General features: G+C 38.2%; 1 protein-coding gene and 1 non-coding gene across 7 annotated transcripts in view; both read right to left on the reverse strand.

Moving 5' to 3' along the window:
* WNK1 (WNK lysine deficient protein kinase 1) overlaps window positions 1–18057 on the reverse strand; it is a 142422-nt gene that overhangs the window by 89714 nt on the left and 34651 nt on the right. For all 6 annotated transcript variants that reach the window (XM_006092130.2, XM_023756720.1, XM_023756718.1 and 3 more), the window contains exon 2: window positions 9838–10010. In XM_006092130.2, the coding sequence (XP_006092192.1) occupies window positions 9838–10010 (173 nt within the window). The remainder of the gene's footprint in view (window positions 1–9837; window positions 10011–18057) is intronic.
* On the reverse strand, window positions 7396–7502 carry LOC111826715. The gene has a single exon (XR_002830087.1). It is a non-coding gene; the product is annotated as a U6 spliceosomal RNA (small nuclear RNA).

An 18057-nucleotide genomic window follows, 5' to 3' on the forward strand; every position in this document is an offset into this window, starting at 1 on the left:
GGGGTTTGGTGTGCTGCACCCTGTCAAACACAGAGCACAGGGCAATCAGGGGATTGGGGAGCTCCCCCCTATCGGGCACAGAGCAGGCCTGATCAGGGGGTTGGGGCGCCTTTCCCTGTCATGAACAGAGCAGTGCGGATAGGGAGGTTGTGGCCCCGCCCCCTGTCACACACAGAGCCGCAGGGTGATCAGGGGGTTTGGGCGCTGGCCCCTGTCATGCTGATCCCGGTGCCGGGAGCCTCGCTGCTCTGCTGATCCCAGTGCCGGGAAGCATATTACCCTTTTACTATATAAGATAGAGGCCTGGTGCATGGGTGGGGGCTGGCTGGTTTGCCCTGAAGGGTGTCCTGGATCAGGGTGGGGGTCCCCACTGGGGTGCCTGGCCAGGCTGGGTGAGGGGCTGAGGGCTGTTTTCCGGCTGGTGAGTGACTAAAGCTTCCAACCGCTCCTTGTTTTCTTTTTTTTTTCTTTTTTTTATTCTGGGCCAGCTTTAGCTCTGAGGCCTAGCTGCTGAAAACATCGATACAAAGTTTCGGTCCGCTGGCTTTCAGCTGGTTTCTGGTATTTTGTTTACCTTCTTATTTGCAACATAGTACATAGTTGCTTAGAGTTGCAGCTGAGAGGCCGGCAAGTGAGGCGGGGAACGTTGGAGTCTGCAGCAAGCAAGCCTCCCTGCTCGCTTCAGTGCCTGGCTACCAGCCGCCATCTTGGCTGACAGTTAATTTGCATATACTCACTGATTAGCCAATGAAAAGGGTAGCGGTCGAACGCTAATTACCATGTTTCTCTTTTATTAGTGTAGATATACTAGAGGCCCGGTGCACGACATTCGTGCACGAGGGGGTGTGAGGGTACCTCAGCCCGACCTGCACCCTCTTCAATCTGGGAGCCCTCTCCAATCCGGGAGTTTCTGTCTGTCTTTGCAATCATATGAGTGAATTGTCTGAGACCCCAACTCAGTTTGGCTTGTTGCTCACAGAATAATAGAGGCATTTTTTTTCTTTGCTTCATTGGTGGAGATTTCCTGGAAGTTTAGGATATCTTCCCTTTAATTTTTCCTAGACACTCTGATTTTACTTATGTCTCTCACCTTTGCTTTCCCTCCCATCCCCCACAACAGTAACTTGCTCCAGGCTCACTTTGCTCTAGTGTCTAGGACAGTGATGGCGAACCTATGACACGCGTGTCAGAGGTGACATGCAAACTCATTTTTTTGGTTGATTTTTCTTTGTTAAATGGCATTTAAATATATAAAATAAATATCAAAAATATAAATCTTTGTTTTACTATGGTTGCAAATATCAAAAAATTTCTATATGTGACATGGCACCAGAGTTAAGTTAGGGTTTTTCAAAATGCTGACACGCCGAGCTCAAAAGGTTCGCCATCACTGGTCTAGGAGATCCGTCTGCCATCAGAACTATGATTCCCGGCATTCCTGGTGCTCCCCGCACTCTGGGCTTCCGCTTCAGGTCCTGCGGCTGCCACCAGAACTACTATTCCCAGAATTCCTGGTGCTCCCTGTGCTCTTGGTTTTCCCTTCCTGCTCTGTCTCTGACCCATGGCCTCCCACTCTGCCAAGTCCTCCAAGCTGCCAGCTCTCCCTCTCTGCTCTCTGCTTGGCGCCTGTATATGCAAATTAACCTGCCATCTTTGTCGGTTAATTTGCATGCTCACATCTAATTGGCTGGTGAGCGTAGCGGAGGGATGGTCAATTTACATGTTTCTCTTTTATTATATAGGATAGACTAGAGGCCTGGTGCATGAAATTCGGGACGGGGGCCCTCAGCTCGGCCTGCACCCTCTTGCAGTCTGGGACCCCTTGGGGGATGTCCGCCTCCTGGCTTAGGCCCGATACCCTGGTAGTCAAATATCCCTCTCGCAGTCCGGGGCTCTCTCAGTCCGGGACCCCTCACTCCTTACCGCCCGCCTGCAGCGGAGGCGGAAGAGGCTCCCACCACTAACACTGTGCTCGCCAGCTCGATCTCGGCTTCTGGCTGAACAGGGATCCCCCTGTGGGAGTGCACTGGCCACCAGGGGGCAGCTCCTGCGTTGAGCATCTGGCCCCTGGTGGTCAGTGCACGTCATAGCAACAAATAGTTCTGCCATTTGGTCGAGTTGCATATTAGGGTTTTATTATATAGGACTAGAGGCCCAATGCACGAAATTCGTGCATGGGAGTGTGTGTGTGTGGCGGGGGTCCTCAGCCCGGCCTGTGTCCTCTCGCAATCCGGGACAGATGTGAGCCAGATGCCAGTTGGGGGCAGCTCCTGCGTTGCGCGTCTTCCCCGATGGTCAGCGCACATCATAGCAACTGGTCGTTCTGCCAGTCGGTCGATTTGCATATTAGGGTTTTATTATACAGGATAGTCACCAAGCTATATATGAATTCCCCAGGACTTATTTAATTATTATTTTTTAATATTTAGGAAGAAAAAGGGAGAGATAGAAACATCAATGATGAGAGAGAATCATTGATTGGCTGCCTCCTGCATGTCCCCCACTGGGAATCGACACACCCACAACCCAGGGATGTGCCCTGACCAGGAATCAAATCGTGACCTCCTGGTTCATAGGTTGACACTCAACCACTGAGCCAAGCCAGCCAGGCAAGATTTATTTATTTTATAACTGGAAGTTTGTATCTTTTTACCAGTGTCACTCATCTCCACCCCCTATCCCATGCTCCCCACAACCCAGCAACCAACAATCTGTTCTCTGTAAGTATGATTTTGTTGTTGGTGGTTTGGACTTTCTTGTTTGTTTGGCTTGGCTGTTTTCTAGATTCCACACATAAGTGAGATCATACTATATTTGTCTTTCTCTGTTTCACTTAGCATAATGCCAACAAGATCCATCCATGTTGCTGAAAACAAATGGCAAGATTTACTTATTTTTATGGATGAATAGTATTTATCCATTCACTGGACACTTACGTTGCTTTCATGTGTTGTCAACTAAAAATAATGCTACAATGAAGATGGGGGTAACATATGTCTTTTCAAGTTATTGCTTTCATTTCATTTGGATAAATACTAGAAGTAGAATTGCTGGATCATATGGTGGTTGTAAATTTTTGAGGAACCTCCATACTGTATTCCATAGTGGCTACACCAACATACATACATTCCCAAAAACAGTGCACAAAGGTTCTTTTTTCTTCACATTGTCGCCAAAACTTGTTATTTCTTGTCTTTTTTATAATAGCCATTCTAACAGGTGTGAGGTGGTATTTCATTGTGGTTTTGATTTGTGTTTCCCTAATAACTAGTGGCATGGAACATCACTTCAGGTACTACTTGTTGGCCATTTGTATATCTTCTTTGGAGAAATGTCTACTTAAGTCCTTTGCCCATTTTTGAATCGTTTGTTTTTATGTTATTAATTTTAGAGAGTTCTCTATATATTCTAGATATTAATCCCTTTTGAGTTACATGATTTGCAAATACTTTCTCCCATTCTGTGATTTGCTTTTTACTCTGTTGATAACATATTTTGATAAACAAAAAGTTTATCATTTTCAGGAATTTCACTTTTAAACACACTGGATTTTAAAACAATTGATCTGGCATACATTTCAGGCAATGCTAATAATGAAAGTTACCTCCACTTTTGGTAGATAATATTAAGTTTATTTTTACTGATGAGGATTGTGACCCCAAGGTTACACAGCTAATTTCAAGAGAGAAGGTAAGTGAACTCTTAAGCTTATGCTATTGCTATTGCTTGACTGGTTACTCTATCTCTAACCTGTTATGTATTTACTACCATTAGTCCTTGGCACATAGTAGGTGCTCAATTGTTTTCTGAATTATTCAAAGCACTGTATCTCTGCTAGGTCATAATATATTCCGTGGTTTCCTATCATCCTTAAATTAAATCAGATGCTAATCTTTTGCCCTACATTCAAAACTTTCTACATTTTATCTTTAACGTATCTACTGGAGCCTTTTTTTTGTCATTATTCCTCTTTATAAACTTTCTGTTTTTAACCAAAAGAGTTAGCCTATAGTTAACCTTTTATTCTCTTTTTATACAATTCCCAAAGCACCTTTCTTAAAAATATATACATTTTATTGATTTTAGAGAGGAAGGGAGAGGGAGAGAGAGATAGAAATATCAATGATGAGAGAGAATCATTGACTGGCTGCTTCCTGCACACCCCCTACTGGGGACTGGGGATCGAGCCCGCAACCCAGGCATGTGCCCTTGGCCAGAATTGAACCTGGGACCCCTCAGTCTGCAGGCCAATGCTCTATCCATTTAGCCAAACCAGCTAGGGCAGCTTTTTTTTTTTTTTTTTTACAGAAGAGCTATCTATCCTTTAAATCAGTGGTTCTCAACCTTCCTAATGCCGCGACCCTTTAATACTGTTGTGGTGACCCCCAATTTCATTGTTACAAATTGAACATAATTAAAGCATAGTGATTAATCACAAAAACAATATGTAATTATACATGTGTTTTCTGATGGTCTTAGGCGAAAGGGTCATTCGACCCCCAAAGGAGTCGAGACCCACAGGTTGAGAACAGATGCTTTAAAGCCTAATTTTAATCCTATTAGTTTGACAAAGACATTCAAGATTACCCTAGCCAGTAGGAAGTGATATTGTGTTCTCAATAGCTATTATAATAAAAATTACAGTAACTATTATTCAGCCATTAAAAAAGAATGAAATCTTGCCATTTGCGACAATATGAATGAACCCTGACAACATTACACTAAGTGAAATAAGTGAGACAGAGAAAAAAACAAACAACAAAAAACCAAGATCATAGATATAAAGAACAAATTGGTGATTGCCAGAGGCACAGGTGGTAGTGGGCAAAAAGCAGTAAAGGTATGAACTTCCAGTTATAAAATAAATAAGTCATGGGGATATAATATACAATATAGTTAATCATGCTATACTGATTATTTGAAAGTTGCTAAGAGTGATATTAAAAGTCTTCATCGTAAGAAAAAAATTGTCTTATGTATGATGACAGATGTTAACTGGATACTGTGGTGATCATTTTGCAATATATACAAATTGTGAATCATTGTATTTTACACCTGAAACTAATTTAATGTTGTATCTCAACTATGCCTCATTAAAAAAAATCAAAAATCATTTAAAATTTTATTATTATTATTTTTATATAAAATTAGGAACATTATTAAAACCACTACAACCAAATAAGAAATATGACAATCAGGCATCATCGGTGCAGAAAAGACATAATAATTAATTGATAGATAAATGATGATCTTCCTGATACATTTTTGAGTCCTTAATTACAGTTTGCTCATGCCCAATCACACTGAAGAAAAGCCTAATAGTTGAAAACTTCCAGCCTCATAACCATAGCTCCTAATCAGCTTTTAAGTGCTGAAATAGTTCATATAAACTGATAACCAACTTATGGTTAAATGTGGGATAAAAAATTATGGTACTTATCCCACAGAATTGGAAGACTAAATGCTAAGAACAATGGCTGCCAAATATTTGAATAGGAAATTTTATTATTTTTATTTTTTAATCCTCACCCAAGGATATGTTTTACTGCTGAGAGAGAAAGAGAGTCAGTTGTCTTCCAAAAGTGCCCCAACCGGGGACCTAACCTGCAACCTCTTGGTGTCTGGAATGATGGTCCAACCAACTGAGACACCTGGCCAGGGGAAGTGTAGGATATTTTAGTTCAACAAAAAGATAATATCAATAAAGAGGCAGAAATTATAAAAAGAAACCAAACAAATTCTGGAGCTAAAACACAATAACTGAAATGAAAAATTCACTGAATTCAACAGCAGATTTCAGCAGGCAGAAGATAGAAGCTGCAAATCACAGTAAGTGAACTGAAATTATCCAGTCTGATGAGCAGAAAAAAAAAGAATAAAGAAAAAAATCCACAGAGCTTAAGAGATAAGAGACCTGTGAGATACCAAGTGGATCAACATATACAAAATGGGAGTCCCAAATAAGAGAGAAAAGGAAGAGAATGAATATTTTATAAAATAATGGCCAAGAACTTTCCAAATTTGATAAAAGACATGAATTTACACACCCAGGCAGCTCAATAAAATCCAAGAGATCCACATGAGACATATTGCATTCAAATTGCTGAAAGCCAAAGATACAGAGAGAATCTTGAAATCACCAAGAGAAGCAACTCCTCATGACCAAATTATACTGTGTAGGAAGAGGAATGGGAGTAACAACTTAATGGGTACCAGGTGCTCTTTTGATGGTGATGAAATGTTCAGGAACTTATTAGATGTGGTGGCCACAAAACAATGCAAATGTACTAAATGCCACTGAATTGTACACTTTAAAAAGGTTGATTTTATGTTAGTAATTTCACTTCAATTTTAAAAAACCTAACTTTATTTGCATCACTTAAACAAAATTTTCTAATCCATATATTCCCATCTTATTTTCCAGGCATGGGTATTTATTTCAATTTAAGTATTTATATATGTGGAACAAAGATAGAAACTCAAAGGATCCAAAATACATGTATTTTGGAACTACATACCATCCCTTTCACTCCATTTGCCTTTCCAAAAACTACCAATGTTCTTCATTGTTCTGTATTCTTACAGTATGAATATAGATTTGCTTTAAATCTATTTGTTTTGGACTATATACACATTCTCAATCTGAGCCATCCTGTTCTCAAATATTGTCTTTGCTCATATTTTTTATCTTTTTCCATTATAGAGTAAAATTAAATCTAATTCTCACTCTATTTCTCATCTTTTCTCGTATCTTCCACCTTTTTCTGATTTCTTAATATTTACTTTTCTTTTAGCAAACTTCAAGAATTTTTTTCTATGTGATATATATATGTATGTATATGTGAGTATATATATAGATGTATGTATATACATCTATATAAATAAAGCCTAAGTGACTGTTCAACCGGTACTGACCACCAGGGGGCAGACGCTCAACGCAGGAGTGGAAACATGGAACAGACTGATGAATCTCAGCGGGAAGGGGAGGGGGGGGAAGGGGGGAAGAAATTAACCAAAGATTTTATATGCATACTAAAGATTTTATATGCAGGTCCCTCGGCCTGGACTGCAGAGATTGGGCCAAATCTATGCACTGGGCATCCAACATCCCCCAAGGGGTCCTGGATTGTGAGAGGGCACAGGCCAAGCTGAGGGACTCCACCAGTGCACAAATCCATGCACCGGGCCTCTAGTATATATATGAAATATTATTGAAAGTATTACATATGTCCCCTTTTTTCCCTATTGACACCTTCTAGCCCTTCCCCATCCTCGACCCCCCACCCCAGGCCTTTACCACATTATTACTGTGTCCATGGGTTATGCATATATGCATACAAGTTCTTTGGTTCATCTCTTCCCACCCACCCATCCACTCCGGCCTTCCTGCTGAGAAAAAATATAGAACACTTCACAAATTTGCGTGTCATCCTTGCACAGAGGTCATGCTAATCTTCTCTGTATCGTTTCAATTTTAGTATATGTGCTGCCAAAGCAAGCACCTTCATATTTATTCTTGTCTATTCAATCTAGTCTGCTGTTGAACCTAACCATTAAAATTTTAATGATTTATTCTTATTTCTAGTTCTTTGGATTTTTTCTAATTGTATCTGAACTTTTTTTGACAAAGTTGTATTTCTTCATTATGGTTTCTATTCTTTCTTTTGTTATTTTATATGCTTGTATATACTTTATATATTTACATATATCTTTACTGAAATTTTTAAATAATTACACATTTATTTTATAATCACTTTCAGAGTTGTCTATAGTATCTTTAATTCCTGTGGTGCTATTTTCCAGTTGTATCTGATCATCTTTACTGGCTAGTAATTTAATTATGAAGTCGCCTTCACTAGAGACTGTTTTGTCCATATGATCAATGAAGTATGAAAATGTTCTGGGAGTTGTCATTGGACTTTGAAACAATAATGAAGTTTATTCCTAATCTTGGGATTCCTGCACCAAGTGGGTAGTACAAATTTATATTATATATTATGTAGGCTGAGATTTCTGTTTTTCATAGGAACTTTCCTCCCATCCAAAGTCCTGGGCAGATGGGCAAAATTCCTTATAATTTTCACTCACTGGGATGCAGAGTTCTCTCTTAAATAGGTAATTCAGTCTTCTGACAGAAACTAAGTTCCAGTTTTCCTTTCTACTGAGTTCTAGGGCTTAGTCCTAGCATGGACATTAAAATTCTAGTATCCAATCCTCAAACCCCATAAATGGTATGAAATTCCCATAGAACGCCAGTGCATCAGCTCCTGTTTTGGCCTTGAGTTACTTCTCCTTCGCTTTTTATGTCCTCTTTTTTTTTTTTTAATCTGAAGCTTGGATGCTTATGGAAAGAGCTTTAATGACATTCTACACTTTAGTTTGTTGGTACGGGGGAGGCCATCCAACAGGGACTTAGCCCACTATGTTACCCAAAGCCCCTTATTACAGTTTTTAAAACAAGTGAACTGTTGTAGGGTGTACCTGATAAGTCTATTGACAATCCACTAAGTATACAAAACAGTGAAAAGAGTCTCAAGATGCAGATATACACAAAACTACTATCACACAATTCTCCTTAATTCACTCAACTACTTAACAAGTTACAGGCATAGTGCTAGGGACCACAGTGTAGTAGAAACAGACATATGTATACCAAGAAGCCTGGATGACTAGGATAAGGATGCTGCCATAAATATTACAGAGGTTGAATAGAAAATAGAATTTGCAGTGGGGGGAAATTTTGTTGGCTTTTCAACATGTTAGTCTTAAGCATCCAAGAGCACACTCAAATGACTACATCCAGGAGATACAAGACTTATGCTTCTAAGATCTTGGATTAATGAGCTCAGTAGTATTAACTAAAGAAAGTAATAAATAATCAATATACACTAGAGAGACAATTTTTTAAAATCCAATTCCTTCACAATAAAAAATTTACACCACATAATTTATACTAATTTCCTCTCTGAATACAAATAGATACTGAGTACAAAAAAGAGACCTGAGATTCCAGAGGCATACTCCAACTCTTACCTTAAAACTCTTTATAATAGGCAACAGGGAATTTCTGCATTTGACCTATCTGTATTCCTGAAAGAAATAATAGGACTAGCTGTTTTGGCTTTTCAATTTCTGATGCTATGGGAAATGAAATTATGTAGTGATAATGTTCAAAATACAGTGTGCATTTGATACAATAGTTGCATAGGTGCAACAAAAACTGCCTAATACTGCTTGATAAAATAATGCGTAAAGCTTCTCAGTAAATTTCAACTTCATTTTAACCACTAGAGGGCTCCCTTATCATCACTTGATTTCTGATCCCTTAGCCACTTAAATTTTAGAAACACCAAGTACAATGACTTAAAATAACTGGGTTTATTCTGCAATAACATCTCTTAAAAAAAAAATATATATATATATATATATATACACATATATATAGTTTTATTGATTTTAGAGAAGAAGGGAGAAGGAAGAAGGAGAGACAGAAGCATCAATGATGAGAGAGAATCACCGATTGGCTGCCTCCTACATACCCCACACTGGGGACTGAGCCCGCAACCCGGGTGTGTGCCATGACCTCCTTAGGTCAACGCTCAACCACCGAGCCATGCTGGCTGGGCAATAACATCTCATTTTAAAACTTACCAATAAATAATTATTAAATCACTTTATACACCAGAGGACTCTGTGGGCAGAAAAATGTGCTAATGTACTAACAGTTGAAGGGACAGTTCCCTCCTAAGGCAACAAAAGTAGGACTGATAAGGCCTAAAATAAGCAAACTCAAGTTTTCTCATAGTTCTTGGTCAGCTTTTATATTGATGGACTTACGTTTTAAGTGTTCCAGATGTCATAAGTTCTGTCACCAAAACAATGCACTTCTTTCCTTTTACTGTGGATTCCCAGGAATCATAGAATCGAACAATATTGGGATGCTGAAGACCCTTTAACATTTCAGCCTCTTCTTTAAATCTCTGTCTCTCAGACTTTGTTAACTTTCGATCCTACAATCAAAAACGAAAACAGAATGTAGTTTAAAATAATAAAACACCAAATTACAGTTAAATTTAGATGGTAAACATGTACTAAGTTATAATGATCAACAGTGTTAAAATAGGAACACTATAACAAGTTTACTAATAACTAATAATTTCATCAGTCTATCATATGAGTGTGGAAACAGGCTAAAGTATGTTTAAGAAAACTTTGGATTATAAAGTCATACTTAAGATTATTTTAGTATCAGTATTATTAAATATGCCTCAGATACAGTCTCATTTTGTAGTGAGTTAACTTACTACTTCTAAAATAAGTCATCTATTGCTAGAAATGTGCAATTTAACAACAGGAAACAAGTATGGACTTTAGAGGTAGAAAGGTCTAAATATAAATCCTAGTTCTGTCTTTGCTTTGGTTAGAATTCCCTTTATGAATATATACCTTCAACTCACAGGACTGTTGTAAGAATTAAATAATTTACTAGGTATGCTTTTATCACATATTTAAAGCATCTGGCACTTCACAGGTTAATTCCTATCTGAGATAAAATGGGGAAAAGCACTTAATTTGTTGTTTTCCCTTAACAAGGTCCTATATACACAAACTCTGAATTGTCCTGCAAATTTAAATTGAAACTATCTTTCTTACATTAATATTCTGTCAAAACAAGTAATATATATTTTAACAAAATATTCTAGGTATACAATAAAGTAATGTGTCCATCATACAGTTAAATAATTAAACATCACAAACATAATTTAAAGCCCTCTGTGCAATTAGGTTGCCCTTCCCATCACAATTCCTTACCCTTGAATAACCACTACCCTGAATTTGAACATACCATTCCTATATGGGTTTTTAGACTTTATTTTTTTTAAATATATTTTTATTGATTTCAGAGAGGAAGGGAGAGGGAGAGAGAGAAACATCAATAATGAGAGAGAATCATTGATCGGCTGCCTCCTGCATGCCCTTTACTGGGGACTGAGCCCGAAACCCAGGTATATGCCCTTGACTGGAATGGAACCCATGACCCTTCAGTCCGTAGGCTGACCCTCTATCCACTGAGCCAAACTGGCTAGGGCTGGGTTTTTACACTTTATATGAAATGTTAAAATTTCATAAAATGATGGTATACAGTATGTATTTTTTGGAAGTTTGCTTCTTTTTCACTCAATATTGAGATAATCTTTGATGGCATATAAGGAGATATGACAAGATATCTACCTTATTATTATAACTTGTCTCCATTCATTATCACTGCTTTACAGTTATCCTTTGTCTGAATATACAGGATGGGGCAAAAGTAAGTTTACAGTTGTTAATATGAAAATACAATAATTAATAAATAATAATACAAGAATAAACTGTTTTGTGTACTCACAACTATAAACCTACTTTTGCCACATCCTGTATTACAATTTATAAAATCTCCTATTAATGAATCTTTAAGTTGTTCCCCATTTTTTGTTACTACTATCTATATATATATAAAGAGCCAGGGGCCATCACATCCGAAACAACCGAACGGACGATCGAACAGGCTGAGTGGGACGAAAAGGCCGGCAGGGGGGTTAGTGAGGGATGACCAAACAACTGAACAGCAGTCTGCATGGGGCAACCAGGCTGGCAGGGGGGTTAGTTAGGGACAACCAAACGACTGAACAGCAGGCTGTGTGGGTTGACTGAACAGCAGGCTGTGTGGGGTGACCAGGTCGGCAAGGGGGGTCAGTGAGGGGCGACCAGGCTGGCAGGGGGGGCATTTGGGGCGACCAGGCCACCAAGGGGGGCAGTTAGGGGCAACCAGGCTGGCAGAGCGGGGCAGTAAGGGGTGGTTTTTGTTTTTTTACAGCGCGCAGGGGGAGGCAGTTAGGGGCAACCAGGCCAGTGGGGTAGGGCAGTTGGGGGTGACCAGGTTGCAGGGGGGCAGTCAGGGGCAATCAGGTCAGCAGGCTGAGGCGGTTAGGGGTGATAAGGCTGGCAGGGGGGCCAGTTAGGGGCAATTAGGCAGGCAGGAGAGCAGTTAAGGAGCCAGCGGTCCTGGATTGTGAGAGGGTGCAGGCTGGGCTGAGGGGACCCCCCTCCCCACCGTGCACAAATTTCATACACCAGGCCTCTAATACTGTAATAATAGTGTTGTAATGTTAATCTTGGACATACATTTAAGGGTATTAATAGGACACGTGTTCTTTTTTATTTTTTAATTGATTTTAGAGAGAGAGGAAGGGAAAGAGAAAGAGGGAGAGAAACATTGATTTATTGTTCCACTTATTTATACATTCACTGGTTGACTCTTTTATATGCTCTGATCAGGGATTGGATCTGCAATCTTAGCATATCAGGATGAAACTCTAACCAACTGAACTACCTGGCCAAGGCAGAACACTCAATTCTTAAACTTAGGGTCCACAAAACCCGTTAAGGAAGATTTGTGAATATGTGTGAAAACAAATATTTTTCATTTACCATGAATTGAAATTTAATATCTCCTTGAATTATTAATGTGTATACCTAATAGCATAATAGTAACTGTGATTTTTGTCACCAACAGACCTAGATTATTTTCATATCACCTAACAGTAGATGCAGATTATCTCAAAATAGCATTTACACAAATCATTATTTTTAAGTTATGATAGCTATTAGACTTTCAGTAGGTTTTATTATGCACTAATAATGTATATCACAAATTTAAAATTTTGATAACTATTCAATATTAGTTTCCATTATAATCCAATGTATCTATACTAATAAAAGGGTAATATGCTAATTAGACCGGGAGACCTTCCGGAAGACCTTCTGGACGTCCTTCTGGACAAAGCCATGGTGGCGGGGCTGAGGCAGAGGTGGTTAAGGGTGATCAGGCCAAGAGGGGAGGGCAGTTGGGGGTGATCAGGCCAACAGGGGGGTGGCCAGTTGGGGGCAAGCAGGCCTGCAGGAGGGAGCATTTAGTTTTTAATCACAATGCATTTCCATTCCTTGAAGCTCTATTTGGGTCTTTATCAAATCAATCATTCACTACTTCTTCCAACACCATCTTGATTTTTGTTGTTTTAGTTAGTTTCTAGTCCTTTTCCTGATAATATAACTTACTTTACAGACTCAATTCACTGCCACTTTTATCTGAGTTACTGGGGATCTAATTTTGCTATTGTTTTGGCTGCTGATATTCACTTCTATTGGTATTTTTCTTTATGTGGTTATTTCAAATTGTGATGTGTGTTGGAATATCCTCAGTTGTGAGTGTATCCCACAATCTCTAGTCTGTTTTTCATTTCATTTCATTTCCCTCTTCAAAGAACAACTTTATTGGATCTCAATTCCAATAACTGCTTGGCCTTGAGATTTCATCTATCCTCAGATAGACAGTAAAACTATGCCCCTTAGTTAACAGATTGGCAACTGTCCAAGAAAAGTCCTAGTGTCAATTCACACTTTTCTTGCTCTGGTTTTACATTTCTTCTTAGACCTTGGAGATTACCCTTACATTGTAACAAACTCAGCTATGCATTGAAGATAATAGGTTTTTGTTGTTCTGTTCATCAAAATTTTCAAAATATCTCATGTTTTACAATAAGAAGTTTTCAGCTTGTTTGCTTTTCCCTTTACTGACAATAGGGTTTCCCAATATGTTTTTTAAAAAAATCTTATTCACCATACATTCTTTTTTACAAAAAAAAAAAAAAAATATTTTTATTGATTTCAGAGAGGAAGGGAGAGGGAGAGAGAGAAACATCAATGATGAGAGAGAATCATTGATCGGCTGCCTCCTGCATGCCCCCTACTGGGGATCAGGCCCACAACCCGGGTATATGCCCTTGGCCAGAATCGAACCTGGGACCCTTCAGTCCGCAGGCCAACGCTCTATCCACTGAGTCAAACCAGTCAGGGCTCACTACACATTCTTAAATGTTCCTCATTTAGGGGAAATTTATATAGAAAAAAGAAAAATCTAGATCTCTTGTTGATTCTCTTATCTATTACTGACCCTTACAATAATTCTACCAAGAAGACTTATTTTAGCCCTAGCTGGTTTGGCTCAGTGGATGGAGCATCAGCTTGCAGATTGAAGGGTCCCGGGTTGGTTTCTGGTCATGGGCATATGCCTGGGTTGTGAGCCAATCCCCAGTAGGGAGTGTGCAGGAGGTAGGCGATCAATGATTCTCTCTCATCATCGATGTTTCTCTCTCCCTCTCCCTTCCTTTCTGAAATCAATACAAATATATATTTTTTAAAAAGAAAACTTATTTTAAATCAAATGAAGTATATTCCACATATCATTAAGTGATATTTAATTCTTATAACTTAATATAGAGTCTACCTATCTGATTGTCTTGATAAGAATTCTTATATAGCATGCAACATTCACTGTAGTTTTAGCAATTTTTGTACACTTTCATAAATGTTTGCTTAAATTGTAAATAATATTTGGGTACTCTATGTCAGGCAAAAGGATATGATGAGCATCAGAGACAAAATTTCTGCTATCCTAGACCTTACAGTGTTAAAAGGCAGAGGCATTAATTTTATTAAGTATGATGAAGAGAAAAGCATTGGGTACTTTGAGAGCATATCATAAAACACTCAATTCTTTGTTCACAAGTATGTATTAACTACAGTTAGCCATGTAAGGAAAGAACCACTATCAGCAGGCTAATCCAAGGATTAAGTGAGATCCTGAGTATGAAAGTATCCATAGTTCTTGTCATATAATATTTGAAATGCTTAAGACCTTTTGCTAAAGGTAAACCTGGGAATATAGGATGCAGACTGGAAGAGTGAAGACTCAAAACATTAGTAACAGTGAGCTAGAAAATTTAAATTTAGCTATTTAAATGTGTGTTTTCACTCATAGTTTAGAACTAACTGCTGGAAAAAATATCAGACCACTGTAGCTGAATCTTTGAATATATATTATACAGAATAAGGTAGAGTATGGTTCTTAATGGAGCAGCTTAAATAAATTATGTAAATACACATATCCACTGTTGTACAAACAGAAAGTTAACAAAATTTTAAGTCTGAATAATATTCTGTATTGGGCCTTTACACAATCCCTTATATAGTTTAAAAGACCTACAAACCTTCAATTGTAAATGTTTTCTCTCAACTGCTATATGTAACCTTAGACAGAAACAGTCACTAGATGTGAACTAACACTGTAGCATAAACCATTCTATAGTTACTTAAATTTTAATTATAATTTAAAATATACTAAAAGATATCTACAATTCCAAATTTTTAACAATGTTCTAAAGTGCACAAGCCTTGTAAATTCTCTGATGAAAACTTACTCGAAGTACCACTATCCTATTTCAAGCCATCATCATCTCTTCTAGATTCCTGCAATAACCTACTAAGTCGTTTCCAAAAATCTAATCTTTCCCTGTACAGTATATTTTCCACTTTGTCCATATATAGCCAGAATATTTTATATCATTTTAATCAATTCTAAGGTATACCAACTAATTCTTAGAAATACAACTTTTCCTATTTTTAACTTCTCTAAAATTAGAATGTCATACTATTAGAGGAATTTTAGATTCAATGAAATCATGTATACCATAACTCTGTTTAAAACTCTTTAATAAGTAGCTTTCTACAGCCTTTAGGATAAAGGTGAAAATCACTGTGACCTATGTGGTCCCACATTATATGGTTCTTGCCCACTCTTCTAGCCTAATCTCGTCGCTCTGATCTTTTCCATTCTCAAACATGCCACACTTCTTTCAACTCATGCCCTTTAAACATTCTGTTCCTTCAATCTGGGATGCCCCTCTGTCCATCTTTAGTTGCCTAGTTAATGTCCAGTCATCATTCAAGGATCAATTCATTTCCTCAGGAACACCTTCCCTGAGTGCCCCTCAATGTAGGTTAAATCATCCCCCCTCCACACTAATATATGTTTTTATAAACAATGTATATACCTCTTTTATAGCATTTAATCCTATATAATAAGAGCCTAATATGATAAGTGTCCGGTCAACCAGTTGGCCGTTCAACCAATCAGAGTAATATGCTAATGATATGCTAAGGCTGTTCAACCACTCACTATGACATGCACTGACCACCAGGGGGCAGATAGTTGACCACTTGACCAGTCGCTATGATGTGCACTGACCATCAGGGGGCAGACGCTCTGACCAGTAGGTTAGCTTGCTGCTGGGGTCCGACTGATCAGGACTGAGCAAGACAGGCCGGACACACCCTGGAGCCCTCCCATATCCCTCCCCCGGCCCCGATGATGCACCAGTGGGGTCCCTTTGGTCTGGCCTGCACCCTCTTGCAATCTGGGACCCCTCGGGGGGATGTCGGAGAGCCGGTTTCGGGCCGATCCCACAGGCCAGGCTGAGGAACCCCACTGGTGCATGAATTCATGCACTGGGTCTCTAGTCACAAAAAATATTATATTGAGGCTTATTCTAAAAGCAGTGACAAATGCTTTTCAGTGTTCCGTCTTTAGCATCTTAGTATAAGGACCTGTTCAATAACCATGTGTTGAATGAATCTATGAATGTGTTTTCCAAATAAAAAAGACTTTGTGTATGTATTTAACAAGCAGTTAGCATTCCCCCAGGGACAAAAGAAATTAAAAGAAAGGTGAGAATTGAAATTGGGTCTCTGAATGTTGGTAAATCTAACACAAGGTACACACAATGACCAATTTGCAAAAGTCAAAGCTGTTAACTACCATTGTAAAAAAGATGCCAACTACTTAAGTATAGCAAAGTATAAAGAGGAAAAACAAACAGGGACTTCTTCCTCACTAAAAATCTACAACCATTTTTTCTTGAGAATACACTAAATGGCAATCTTAAAACTCTATCGAAGTGAGATTAACTTTAATTTTGCATAGAAGCCATCTCTACTGTAAATAGAAACTATTTTATATATCGTAGATTTTTATCCTCCTTGAAATTATTTATGATTTTAAGGGGTTTCAGAAACTTGCTTAAATCTTTATTAAAAATATTTTAAAGGGAAAAAAATATAGTTAGATGAGTACAGATTATCAACTAAATGGGGAAAATGACACAAACAAATAATTTGGTGCTTTTTTCAATAACTTGTCAACATCTCAGAGAAGTACATTATTTTAACATGCCAAAATTTTTAAGATAATAGTAAAACAGATGAAAATTAACATAAGCACCCAAACCATTTAGAACAACTGGGGTTTTAAAAAATTTGCCAAGTGTTTACCATTTACTAGCTGGTTGTTTTACTTCTGTTCTCATTAATTCTCAAAAAAAACCTGTGAGAGTGGAAATATTACTTTCTTTTGACATAGGAACAGACAAAAAAAAATTAGTATCTCCCTCAAAGTTACATGAAAAGCAGAACCAAGGGTGAGGGCATGTGCTGGGGGGTGGGAGCGGCCAGGGAGAGGTCAATGGGGGAAAAAGGAGACTCATGTAATACTTTAAACAATAAAGAATTTAAATTAACAACAACAACAACAAAAAGCAGAACCAAGAATTAAATGAAGGTTTGATTTAAAGCTCATGTTCTATTCACTATACAAGAAGACAAATGTATGTTAAAAATTTGTAAAGCTTCTAAAACAATTTTCTTCTCAGAAAAGCCATGTTGATATTTTGGTTATCAACTAGGGATCACTGAAAAGGACTAAGTACTTTACTAAATTACTGAAGGTAAAATAAAAGGAATACACATTGTGTAAATATTATCAACTGTCAATCAAATTATCATGAAGACTATGATATCAAATGAGATTTAGAACAAATTAGCCACTATTGCTTTTTAGTAGTTCTCCCCAGCATTAACAAACTGGATATTCCTGGAGGCTTGCAACACTATTCCAATTGCAGCATTCATTACTTTCAGTGCAGCTACAGCTAATGCAGCTAACCCACTCTATTCATTTCATTCATTTCTTTCCACCTACATAAAATTGTTTTGACAAGCTAAATGAACAAAACCAAGGATCATTGTCACATGAACTTCCATAACATGCACAGTTCCAGGCTGCTGAGAGTTAGAGGGGGGAGCTGGGCAACAACTGAAACAATTGTTCATCTCAGTACCATC

This window comes from Myotis lucifugus, unplaced genomic scaffold, assembly GCF_000147115.1.
Source record: "Myotis lucifugus unplaced genomic scaffold, Myoluc2.0 scaffold_98, whole genome shotgun sequence".
Classification (NCBI taxonomy): Eukaryota; Metazoa; Chordata; class Mammalia; order Chiroptera; family Vespertilionidae; genus Myotis; species Myotis lucifugus.